Below are 13,290 nucleotides of genomic sequence, written 5' to 3' on the forward strand. Positions count from 1 at the left end.
GCTGACGACGGGAATAAGACTGTCGGAGATGTGATACGACACACGGCAGGATCCGTCTTTCTTTGTTGCATCACTTAGACTGACACTAATAAGAGGTACCGAGACAACATCAGCACCGACTCCAGAGAGAAATCTGCCAGGAGCTGCTCTGGATGTTTCGTAGACGGGCCGAGAATCTGACCGTCGGCAGGAACGCCGGGCAGCAACGACTGAAGAATCAAATAAATGAAAAGCAGACCTCAACATATGTTAAAAGCAGATGTCATGAAAGCCATGGAGGATGTGCTGGAGAAGTGGTGTGTGAGCGTTTCTGGCAGGGGGAGTGATGAGCAGGAGGAAAGGCAGGGGGACCCCCCGCCAGGCCTCCTCATGCATTATCAGCTCGCAGTTCCCCAGCAGGCATCAACCGGCACGTACCAGGGTGTCGAGCTCTCACACTGCCAGGGGCAGGTTCACATGCTGCTGCTGCTGCTTTTTTCTAAGATATATAAATATGGGGCAGGTCTCAACTCTCTTCATTTTTCAAACTGAAACACTCCTGACCACATCCACAAAAGAATAACACCATGCACATACAAAAGAAGATAAAATAGTTTTTTTTTTAAACATTTAATTAAAATTGATTGTCAGAGGAATAATACATAAAATTGTGCTCAGTGCCCTTAACTGAAATTATGCAAATGCATTTATATAGATGTGTATATAGTATATATACACATACATACACACTTGTATGTCACATATCTGTACAAATGACAATTACAATATTGCAAAATGTGAGTCCACAGGTCAAGCGGCTGTGACTTTGGAAGGATTTTCCTCAAAGCTTTTTTTTTTTTTTTAATCTGATCCTTGATTAAACTCAGGTATTCAAGATGAAGTTACTAATACAGTCGGTACTAAGTGTTACGACTCGGTGCCGACGTTTATTGCATTTCAAACGATTGCATTTTTTTTTTTTTGACTGGTGGATGGATTACAGTGTGTACATGCCATTTCATTACATTGAAACTCACCGAATGGCTCAGTGAATTCTATATCCGGAATATTTAACCTGAAATGTAGTGTTTATTCTAACAACCAGCACCAATTAAGAATCATCTACGATGCAGTGAACACCGCCACCTTGTGGGGAAACTGGCGTTAACGTCAATATGGGCTGTGATAAAGTGCTGCTTCTCCCCATTATCAAACATCCGTCCTGATTCCCCTCCGACGGCTCCACGAGGAACAAAAGGATCCATTAGGCTCCGTAATCTCAGCTCATTTACTGGCAGTAATAGAAATCTGCGGACTCTCCGGTTGATGCAATCGCCTCCAACGGAAATTAAAAGCAATCTGAGTGAATACTGTTTACATCACATTAGCCTAAGGCACATTAAAAATGCTTTACTGTGTGTGGAAAAAAAAAAAGTCTTTCAGCTGGCAGAGGCTCATTTTCTGCTCAACGCAAAGTTGCATCAGTGAGAAACTCGCTTGTTCCAGCGTGTGTGTGTGTGTGTGTGTGAGCAGTCGCGTCGGCAGAGCGTCACGGGATTAACCCTCACTGTCAGATTGAGAGCCGAGCTCCCGATGCCGTTTTTCTAAAGTTTACTGACTCCCCCCCGCCGCCCAAACACCTCAGCTGCTGAGGCGAAGAGGCAGCGAGCCGACAGGCGACTGACTGGACAGAAACCGGGACAGAAAGACACGTCCATGAGAGCAAAATCAAGCGGAAGTTAAAACTTCGTTAAATTTAAAGTTGACAAAAAAAATTTTTTTGCTAAATCTTCCCATTAATTTTTGTTTAAAAAAAAAAAAGATACCCAATTACACTTAAACAGTTATGATTACAATCACTCGTTCAGTCTGTGGCAGTACTCGTCTCACATTCTGCTCGTTCCACTTCCACCTTTGACCGTTTCCCCGTGGCGCTCAGGAGGGCGCGCCGCCGCCGCAGCGTCCTCGCTGGCTTTCCCGGGCGGCACCTCGTACTTGAAGACCACGCTGAAGAGCTTCCCCCCCAGCCGGGTCGGCCAGCCACGAGTTCTTGATGACGGCCATCTTGAGGCTCTCGCAGCTCAGCCTGGCGTAGTAGTTGGTGTGGATGGCTCGCCCATCCCCTCGATGATCACCAGGTCGGTCTGGCGCTCGCGGACCACCATGGCCAGGACTTTATCCAGGCGGCTGCAAAACCAAACAACAACAAAAAAACAGCCGTTGTTCGTTGAACCTTCATGCTTAATGTTTTGAGAAGAAGACGATCGATGTGCGTTCCAGGACCGACCTCAGATCCAGGCAGGGAGAACTGGATCCGCTCTGAACCAGCGTGAGTCTGTCCTCATGCAGGCCGGCTCTTCACAGAAACAAAATGTAAATACACCAGTCGCTGGCTGCTCTTCAGCTCCCACAATGCAACTCTTCACATCTTCATGGGTGAAATACTTAAAGGTGCATGGAATGACAGTGATTCACTGACAATTTAAAAAAAAAAAAAAACTCACTGGATGACAGGATCCATAGCGGCGATTCTTTCCGTCAGGATCTGCAGTTCTCCGTTGGTCACGTCATTCAGGGCTGGACCAGAGTTGCTGGCCAGAACCACCTGACCGGCGGGAAAATCGCTGGGATTCAGTGACGTTTTAACAAACATGCAGCATTTATCAAAACCGCGCCGCTTGTTACAAACCTCCGTTCCTCGAGAGAGCAGCTCTCGGACAAAAGGCATCACTCCTAAAATGATGTCTAGTCCGCTATTATCTACGAAAAACAAGGCACACTTGTGAGGAGGACCCTGCAAGAGAAAACCAGCAGCGATTGAAATAAAGTGTTGATCACAACAGACACAGAGAAATGAAAACACTGCTGTATCGCCATGTCTGAGTCTTATCTCTGATAGGAAAACACGATACAAACTATGTACAAAGACTTAAATTTGGGTACTTGCTGATATCAAGCACTGACTGGGTTTCTTAACACAATGCTGTCTGTTTCCTGACCGACAACGCCAGCTGATCCCGAGACGAAGACTTCCACCAAAGAAAGCTTAGACTGAACCTAAACTGAGAGTGTGTGTGTGAGCCGAGTTCTGACCTTTAGTCTCTGGAACCACTGGTCATACGAATCAATGAGCCAGGACGTTCTGAAAGAGGAACCCAAAAGTGTCGCGTCAATCAAGACATTTCAAAACGTCATACCTAAAAGCTCGAGAGCTCTCGATAAAAAGTGCCGGAAGGACTGAAGAATAAAACGAGGTAAGCGCTTACCTTCCAGCTGCCGTTTGGCTTGATCAAACCCAAACTCAGGGTCGGACTCCAGGACACTGCGAGAACGAAATACACAACAGTCACATCAGTGCACGCAGAAAGCGCACTGGAGTCAAAAACAGCTTTGACTAATATTAAAAGTTTACTGAACACGACCGTCTAAATAAACTGAGCTGCCTTCATCTTTAACCAGATGCAGTGGGTAAGTATATTATAGGGACTGCGACATTTTCCAGGTTCTGTGACGGCTGATACAAAACAACAGTTAACAGTTCTGGGTTTAGTTTACATGAGTTAAACTGGCGACTCTAACTTGTGGGCCAGTGATCAGCCATTAGTCTCTGAGACCTGTCCAGGGTTTACCCTGCCTTCCAGCACTGGCTCTGGTCCTCCATGACCCTAAAGTGGATACAACCCTCCCAAGAGTCCTCAGGGTCAGTTACAGAAATTCTTCAATCTTTCCATTAAAATGTATGTGTTATTTAGCGTTATCCCGCTCTTGGGGTTCCTGCTGGGTGAGAGGCAGGTGACACCCTGAACATGAACTCCTCAAAACATTCAGAGTCAGAAATCACACTTTTGCTGTGAGCTGAGAGTCGCTCCACTCACTCTGACACGGCCTTGGCTCCCCAGTCAAAGACGTTCCCAGCCAGGACGCCTGTGACCAGCGCAAACTGCCTGTCCTCCCAGCTCAGCTCCTCCAGGGACTTCACCGTCTTCTGGTAGTACTTGAGAGCGCCGTCATTCTCCTTTTCTTTATCTGAAACACAGAGACATAACTCCACTGTCAGACTGACCGTGAATGCGCCCAAGTTTTACACTGTTACATTTAGAAATGTGAAAAAAATTTGCATTAAAAATGAAACTTAAAACTACTGTAATGGATTTTCATAAACATGCTGGAACAAACTGTGTAGCAAACATAAATGGCTAAAAAGCCAGAAACTGGATCAGTGAAGGCAAAACCAGCTGTTCCAGCACAGGACAAGAAAACAAAACAATAAAGAGAGTTGATAGATTTCAGTCAGACCTTAGAGTAGGGATCAGGAAAGTTGAACTCGTTTAAACAGTGTTCCCTCGTGTCTAACAGACTTCTGACTGTGAGCGATCCATAAGCACTAGGTGAGAAGAGAAGCACTCTACATTAGCCAGAGAGAAACAGTGGAGCCGGGGCGTCATAATGCAAAGCACTTTTCACTGCTGTGTCCTGGTTTTTACTCTGGATTGAAAGGACAATGTTTGAAAAAATGCTGAATTGAGTTCTCCTTGTACTGCTTTAGGGAAGTGTTTCCTCTTGTTACACATCCATCCTTGTGTATTCATTCATTACAGACATTTTTCTTAAACCACTGACTGCAACATGTTAAAGCATCACGGCCCCGATTCCCGGAAAAGAAACTGAAATAACAACAAAGTTTCTCTTTCCTTTTCCGACAGAGCGCAGCCGTTACAGCAGGTATGGAGACATGAGACTAATGCAGACAATGAAGAGAAAGGTTTTAGTTTGGACTACAAGCGACCTTGGTAACTCAAACGCACGCATGCGACAGCGGCGACGGCAGTCCTTACAATGGCTGGTGGCGGAGGGTCTGCAGCTTGTGTCTGTATTTGTGTCGGAACTTCTCGGCCTGCGCGGCGGCCTCGGGCATGTCGGGCTGGCTCGCCGCGGCTCGCTTCGCCACCTGCTCGCACAACAAGAACGGGGTTCAGATGTCTGCCGCACGCACGCGTTTAAAGGAAAGGGAAAAGAAAAATCCATTTAATTGGAATAAATGTTTTAACGTGTCGCTTCACAGGTTAATTTATTTAAGCTTCACGGCTGGATTTACTCAAATGCTTCTTCATCTGCTGCAAAAATCTGAAAATGTTATTTGATGAGAAACAAAGATAAGCGTCACTTTCCACGTGACAGTTCAAATAAACACATTTGTTGAGTCTTTGCAATTTGTCACTTCAATGCGAATCAATACTGATTGAAATATTGACTCTACCCCATCCAGGGTTTCTTCGAAGCACTTGAGCCAGTACTCGCGGGCCGGAGCATCTTCTGTGAGGTCCACAGTGTCGGGGATGTACGAGGAGGGGTCCAGCAGCAGAGGAAGGTTCACCAGCTGCCTCTCCAGACGGTCCATCTCCAACATGTCAAACTGGACACAATAACCAAGCAAATACAGTTTACAATGTAAAGCGATGTCCTTCAGCCATCCCAGTTCCTCGAATGCAAAAGCATCCTTCTTTCAAACATTCATTTGACAAGATTTTTTTTCTTCTTCTTGGCAACACAAGGAGGCTTTCGCTCATGTCAACGCTTTCATTTTTCACCCAAACAACACAAGTGGTGAGAGGCGGAGGCGGCACAGAGGAAGCAGGAGGGAAGGTCAAAGCCGGATTTAATCCCTAAAGCCAGTCGGAGTTAGAGAATTCATTAATTGGACACACAATCAATACTCCATTAGAAGAAGTCAGTTCTTTTTAAAGCACGCACTACATCTACACAAGACTTCACGAGAGGCCGGAGGAGCGGAGGCGAGCTGGAATCTCATTTCCAGCTGTTGCACTAATGGAAAGCAGAGAAACTAAAAACTGTGAAGAGGGTCAGAGGGAGAGGACGCTACTGATGGGGGTTAAAAGCTCTGAGTGACCAGAATGTTCAAACATTTCACCAGATATCAGAAAAAAAAAACAAAAACCAAGAAGCAAAGTTCAAACTGTTACTGACAGCAAAAAACGTCACAAAAATTCCAGTTATTGAGCCACTGTGACCAAAAACATACATTAACTGTACAAGGAAACAGCAAGAGGACATTTAAAGTTAATATAAATATTCATCTCTGTGATGTGGCTTCACATCTCTAAACACACAAGCGAGTGCTCGCAACACGTCAACACATGAGGCCGGCGTTTCCACGAGGAACCGTGAGCAGAGGCCAAACAGGTGAAGCAGGCGAAGGTACTTACGGGAAACTGAAGGAGAGAGTTAAGTAGAGACAGGAATGTGTGGAGAGGAAATGAAGAAAGAGATTAGACTGTGAAGACTGATGTGATGAATGTCTCTGTACGATCAGTGAGGCTTGCTGGTGATCGCATCTACACACACGAATGAAACATTCTCCACAATGGGACACAGACGGATGAAAGGAGTTCAAATCAGCTGAAGTTAAATATCACATGAGACCTGGGGCCTCATTTGTCAACCATGCGCAGCAAAGGTTCTAAATTCTGAATATAAATACAAAAACAAAAGAATCTGTATTCATCAAAGCTACGTGTTGTTTCCATATATGGTCAACTGGAGGCGTTTCTGAAGGCAAACAATCTTGAAAGTGTGAGTGCGATCCGTCGACACTGACTGATGAGGGTCGGACGCACATCTGCACAGTTGATAAATGAAGCCCCTGAAGTGTCATCTGGAGATTTAAGACTCCCCTGATCACCCAGTTCCTCCGCAGACTCACCGTTCCGCTACGCGCACGCTGCATGGGATTCATATCCGGAGAGACGCTCATCAGCCCAGAGCTTCCCGCGTAATTCTCACCCCAACTGTACTGGTTTGGATCTAAAAGGACAGCGTCGTTGATGCAAACATGCTTGGCTTACAAAAAAGGTTTAAAGTTTTTCACAACTGCAGTCATTCAAAGAAAAGTAGTGACATCAACCGCTATTTTTCCTTGTGATTCTATGAATTTTTAATCTTATGCAGGTATTAGTCATTCGTTTTTCTTACTGTCTTCTTCTGCTCCTTTAAGAAAAGCTCCAATCGCTCCCAGGTAGCCTTCATGTCTCAGAAACAATGCCTGGACCTCACCCTATGCAACCACAAAACAAACGGAGGCAAGGATCCAGGTGAAGGGTGAAACATTCCCACGTTTACACGAAAATAACCCAAAGTTCCGGACTACGTTGGGAAAAAACAAAAGATACCAGACAGTCTGGGACTGGTCTGAGTCAGCAGTTGGCTTGCCTTAGTGAAGAAGTTGATGCTGTAGGTGATGGTGTGCATAGTGACCGGGTGCCCTCGGATGAAGAAGCCCCCGAAGTACACCCGGGACAGGTGTGGAGTTTAGCGTAGAGGCAGGCCAGCTGCCCGATGTCGTTGCTGATCATGTGTAATAAGCTCTTGGCCATGTCTTCTTTAGAAAATTCTACAAGTCAGAGCAGAGTCACAAAAAACTGAAGCAGTGGATATTAACACCGTTAGTATGGAGATAGTGGTGGGAGAATGCTAGTGACAACATATTAATAAGCCTTTATTAGTCTCAGAAGTGAGAAACTGCAGTTATTTTAGCTACATGTGCCTCAGTGTTACCTTTGTCAGCAGTCGCAGACTTCCCAAAACTGCTGGCGATGAGATCCCCGGTCAAGCCCAAACACCCATAAGACCCTCCGTAGATGTCTTTCACGAGCATGTCGACACTCGTGTGCTGCCCTTTGGAGGCCAACTGCAGCAGCTCATCAAATCGCTTCACAGAAGAAGGAAAAAGTTGAGAGGGTTAATGGAGCAGAAGCAAATATGTGAAGCATTTCTTCAAAGAGGATTTTAAACAGTTTGACAATGAAAGGAAATCAACATTAAATAGCATACCTTTGTTTTTGTGAGCAAAGCGCCAAGGCCCCAAAATGTCCCCCCACCTATTGAACTTCCCTCCAATTCTTTCAAACTTGTCCTCTGACTCAACCTGTTGAAGAGGGAAAAATTCATATATACATCTTTCTTTTAAGTGAGAGAATGAATAGAATTGATTTAAGCCAAATTAGCATTTAAATGGAATTTTTTCAAAATCCAATCAATCAGAGATTACATTTTCAGTTCAGCACTAGCTGATCCTGTACAAATAAAGAGATATACATCTCTTTTTAGTGTCCCCACTAAAAAGAATTATTTCAGCTTCGCAATATGGCGTGTGTTTTCTTTACGTTAACTGCTCAAAAATAATCCTGATGTGAAAAACATCAAATCCACAGAGAAAATAATAAAATGCAACAAATGGCTTTCAGACGTCAACATTAAATAAACAAAGGCGTTCCCCTTTGTTTTCAGATGAAATAACTTTGAGAACCATGAAAACTTTTCAATAAAATAAAAAATAATTATAATGTAATTGCCCACCTTAACTATGGACACCCCAGAGCCGATGTTAATAAGAAGGTAAGGGAAGATGTCTGGATTTGTGGTTTGAAAGCGAAACTCTGAGTCCGCGTGCTTGGCATACACAAAAGCCTCGTGGGGGATGTTCTTCAGCACGAAATTACAGCCTTTGATGAGGCAGGTCATCTCATCCTCTTTGTCCACTCTGTCAGAAAGAAACACAAGACATCAGTTTGAGTGGCCATCGGTATGTGCTGCCCTCTCTGCGAGGATGAGGGACGAAAGCCGATTAGAGAGTGTCACGTGAGTTAGAACCAGGAAAAGAAACTCAAGAGACTCAAAAAGATTCATCATCTGGTAACTATATCTTTCAAAATCAAAAAAATGTGTTTAGTGGCAACTTCACAGACGCAGTGAAAACAGGAACACAACTTAACTATTGACTTTTCTGAAATTGCTCGGGCTGTAAAATAGTTCTGCTGGGTAATTATGAACACACACACGCACACACACACACACACACACACACACAGTTTAAAATATTTCATGAACGGCTGAAAAATCAGGACAGAAATCACTCTCAAGTCTCAACTTCCCCAAACAAATTGCAGCCATTTGTGTGAAAACAGTTCAAACAGAATACAACCCTGTATGTTGATCATTTAGCAGGCAGATCAAAATGATGTATGCATAAGTAGAAAATGTATAGGTATAGCCAATTTTTATATTATTACCTTGACATCATCAGAATTCCTAAAATCACTGAGGAAAATCTCCAAAAACATATGAATAAATTGTTCTAACGGTGCATGAACCCACACAAAAGAAATTAACACCATGTGTTGCTTTTGTGCTTCCATTTGCTTAGTCGGCAAAGGGACTGCCAAAGTTGGCCAGCCTGTAAACAAAAGACATTTTCTAGAATATTCATCACAAAGTCCTCTCTTGAAACATCATTTGTCTTGCAGTAAAACACACGAGACAGAGGGCTTCTCTTTGAGTGGGACCGTAGTTTAATTCCAACACGGACATCCAGAATATTCCAGAAATGTTACTCCCTTTCACTACTGAACATCCACCCATCTTCTAAGCCGCTCTAACACTTGAGCCAGCCCCGGGCAAAGCAGGGTTGACCCCTGACAGGCCGACATTTCTTCAGATAAAGACACCAAACCACACACAAACTTAACCCACTTCAACAGAAAGCAAGTGCATGCACATTGAGAACATGCAAGCTCAACCACAGCTGAACCTCAGAAACAAACCGTAAAAGATCAATAACTCAAGTTTACATTCAGTAAAGACACAAACATGGCCCATGTACTTACTTGAGTCCCAGTTTCCTCTCTATTAGTTCTTTGAACTTGTGTGCACCTCCACCTGTGGCCTTGATAACTTTGGTTTCGGTGTTGACCAGGTGGTCTTTAATGAAGTCCAAACACGTTTCAATGTAAGCATTTTCAAACTTGATAAAGTGCAGGCGTGCTGTGACCTCCTCCTGCACTGAGATCTCATACAGCTTGTCACTGGTAGCTTCCTGCAAGGCAAACAAGGGGACAGCGTTTCACTTAATGCGGCTGCTGCTGTTATCTGTGTTATAAGTCAGATCAGGTGTCATTAGTTGAGCTGATAAGCGTGCACGCACCTTTGCAGTGTGGTCGAAAAGATCGTACTTTGCCACTTTGTGCTGGACAGTAGAATAGTAGGCGAGCTTAGTCAAAGATCCACCTGTTAAAGCGACCAAACGCCAGAGTCCAATGAGACACAGAGGTTAAACACCTGGCGCAAAAAAAAGGTTTAAAACCACATGCGGTTGATTATATGCAGACACAGGTTTCCATACGGGGCAGCTAGCAGCTAACACACAGGCTGTTGCACTTATCAAAGTTGTTCAGGTTGTGTCGATTGCACGTGCGCTCACTGAGCTCAAAAAGCAATCTCACAAGTTGAACCAGACCTCCGTGGTCAGGCTAAACAGACATGTAATCAACAACCTTCACGGTCCAGACGATTTCGCGGTGACGGTTGTGTTGTTTACTTTCGCTGGGAGTCATGTGCAGCCAGAGCGCAGCCACGCTCATGGAAAAGTGACTGAACAAATAAAGAAAACTTGTCGGTTCTCGGGTACCTATGTCTATGGCGAAGCGCTTTGCATTCTCCAAGTTGCGGAATATTTCATCAGGCGGCAGAGTGATGCTTTTATCCATCGTATGGCCACTTCTGTTGCTGTCAACTCCACCACATTCCGCCATGGTCGGTGATGATTTGGCGTAGCGTGCGTTGCGTGCGTAGCATGCGTATCGTACGTAACGTGCGTAGCGTGCGTATGTTGCGTAGCTTGCGTGCCTCAAAATGACCAATCAGCCCATACGCACAGATATCTAAAAATAGGCGTGGCTTTGTTCATGAGCTCTTCTTCTTCTTTTTAGAGTTTTACTGCGGTTGGCAACCAACTCAGGAGCATTACTTGTTCATGAGCTAGAACTGTGTCTTAATTTGTTTCTATTCAGTGGATACGGTATCTTGCAAAAGGACTGTTCATTAAAAGTCCCCGAAGTTCGCTCTGAATTCCTTTACGTACTCTGCCCCCGCTGCCTGAAATTTGGAACTTTCAGAAACCTTGTTGGGAAACTGGAATCTGTGTCACATCATTCTTGCTTATGCTTTACATGATAGCTCCATTGTTTAACTTTATTACTCTTATTTGTCTGTATGATTATTTTTTGCCTGTTTTGTTATTCGTGACCCCTGCACAGTCTGCTCTACTTGAAACTGCTCTTGGCCAGACTTCCCATGAGAAAGAGATCATTGTGTCTCAATGGGACTCATCTGGTTAAATAAAGGCTAAAATGAAAGAAAAAAAAAACAAAATTTTGCACTCTCAGTGTATGGAAATGCTGCTTTCACTCTCTGGTTTTGAGTTTAAATGTCTGTGGTTTATGTTGCAGTTTTTTGTTTTGCAGTATTTTTTTTTTTATTTCTAATATAATGGAAAAAAATAAACATATTCAAAATCATCAAGACGTCCTTTAGCAACACAAATGCTCAAATAATTGTTCAGAGAAAGATAAAGTTCACAAAATCAAAATATATCAAAGGTAGCAGGTTGGCAAAAGTCAACATATTCTTGCTTTGAGGTGAAAGTGCTAATCTTTACCTTTAGTACATTATTAAGTCAAATAAGCAACCTTTATGGCTCTGTAGAGGATGTCCACATTTTAATACTTTATGCAAAATTGACCACACCACCCTGGGACATTTAAGTACACATATTTATAAACTACAACTACAGTTCAGAAATACGTGTAGCCACTGTAATAAGTGAGCCGCTGGAGAGAGATGAGTGAAGGAGAGCGTCCTGCAGAATGCCCATACATTCTATCTTCATTCAACAAAGCTTCTCTTAAAACAGTATTAGAAGCATTCAGTCATGTAAATATGAAAAATGATTCAGATCAAATTTCAATAGTTCTTTTAATTATTTTTTGATACAAAAGAAAGCAAATCATACCTCCACAGAGATAGTAATGTTGATGATACATCACAACAGACACTTGTGGACAAGACATGTACTCAACCAGAGTAGAGTTACCAGCTTCAACATCTTAATAAAAGACAAGAGACTCGATTAGTTAAAATTACACAGCGAAACAGCTGTCATACACAGAGACAATATTTTTCACATATTCATACATGTTAATGCAACAAAACATGCCGATGATGAAAAAACATAGTGACCCATTATGGGTCAAAAAACTCTCACAACAGAGAAAATATATACAAATGAATAGAAGATGTATGTCTTAACATAACAGGATCTCAACTAATGAGAATGAAATCATGGAAATTGTACAATATATACACGTTTTAAAACAAACAAAGTCTTATAATTTGTTGAAAGTGAGGCAATATGCCTTCAATATACTTCTGACCAATATGGTCGCTGAGTTTGTCTGCAGCACCTTCAGGGTGTAGGTGTCTACCAGGGCCGCCAGAGGGCGCGTTGGATAGACTCTTGTCTTTGGTGCTGCTGGTCTGGACTGTGGAGCTCAGGGAGAAAGTCAGCCTCTCTCAGACTGTGATCAGAGGACGACTGCAGCTTGTTGAAGTGCTGTATGATTCTTTCCTCTCAGTCCTGGGTCTTCGCCTCCTGCTCGGACTGAAGTGAACGGCCTCTTGGACACACCTGAAGTATCCCTGCTGGACCGCCGCAGAGTCCACAGCTCGGTGCTGCTGCAGCTGTGTCAGGAAGCAAACTGTCATCTCCAGGATGTCTGCTTTCTCCAGCTTGGAGTCTGGCTGCTGTTTGAGGAACTCTGGACCCAGGAGAGACTTGAGCTGCTCGATGCTGCTGTTGATTCTCTCTCTGCGCAGCTTCTCCACCAGAGGTTTTCTGATCTGCAGAAACAAGGACAGAGTCAGTTATTAACTTGTTGAGCAGCAAAATGCCAAGAAAGAGCACATCTGTGATAGTTGATTGAAAGTTGCTGAATCTTCAGTTACCTTGTGGTTGAGAGAGAGAAGATCCTGAGAGTTGGCGATTGCTGCAGTGATTGTAGGAGCCATGTTTGGGTCTGTGTGCTGTTGAGGTCTCTGAAGAGAGAATCTGAAGTGGCTTGGCTGCATCCCTCCTATTTATACTCCTGCCTCTCCATATGAATGTGTGGGTCTCACTCTGGTTGTAGTTTCTCACAGTTTCAGCCAATCAGAGAGCTCTTCAAGACAATACATGTGGAGCAGCAATCCACTGAATGCTGCAGTATTGCCCCTGGGGACAATAGTTAATTCTCAGGGGAACAGTGGAAGACTGCAAGGAGGGTGGAGGGAGACTCAAACAGAGCTCTGTGTGAATCTGAGAAAGTGATGACCCTGTAGAGAGAGCAGATCTGACACTGGGATCATTGAATCCGGCGAAGCACACGCTCATCATCCTGTCACACGTGGGAGAAAGAGCAGGAG

At 43.9% G+C, this 13,290-nt stretch overlaps 1 protein-coding gene and 1 pseudogene across 1 annotated transcript; both read right to left on the reverse strand.

The window, feature by feature from the left end:
* Positions 1-785: 785 nt before the first annotated feature.
* pank4 (pantothenate kinase 4 (inactive)) lies at positions 786-10,585 on the reverse strand. Its single transcript, XM_030092640.1, is given in 24 exon segments — positions 786-2,009; positions 2,011-2,099; positions 2,102-2,166; positions 2,267-2,335; positions 2,484-2,584; positions 2,669-2,773; positions 3,073-3,116; positions 3,240-3,301; positions 3,855-4,024; positions 4,276-4,363; positions 4,815-4,927; positions 5,237-5,392; positions 6,204-6,209; positions 6,701-6,801; positions 6,970-7,051; positions 7,207-7,298; positions 7,301-7,387; positions 7,552-7,705; positions 7,828-7,887; positions 7,889-7,921; positions 8,353-8,536; positions 9,660-9,868; positions 9,977-10,059; positions 10,460-10,585. Coding segments are annotated over 24 exon segments (2,421 nt in total). The 5' UTR covers positions 10,584-10,585; the 3' UTR covers positions 786-1,865.
* Positions 10,586-12,310: 1,725 nt separating this feature from the next.
* Positions 12,311-12,897, reverse strand: LOC115388899 (transcription factor HES-5-like; annotated as a pseudogene).
* Positions 12,898-13,290: the final 393 nt, after the last annotated feature.

This window comes from Salarias fasciatus, chromosome 5, assembly GCF_902148845.1.
Source record: "Salarias fasciatus chromosome 5, fSalaFa1.1, whole genome shotgun sequence".
NCBI classification, from domain to species: Eukaryota; Metazoa; Chordata; class Actinopteri; order Blenniiformes; family Blenniidae; genus Salarias; species Salarias fasciatus.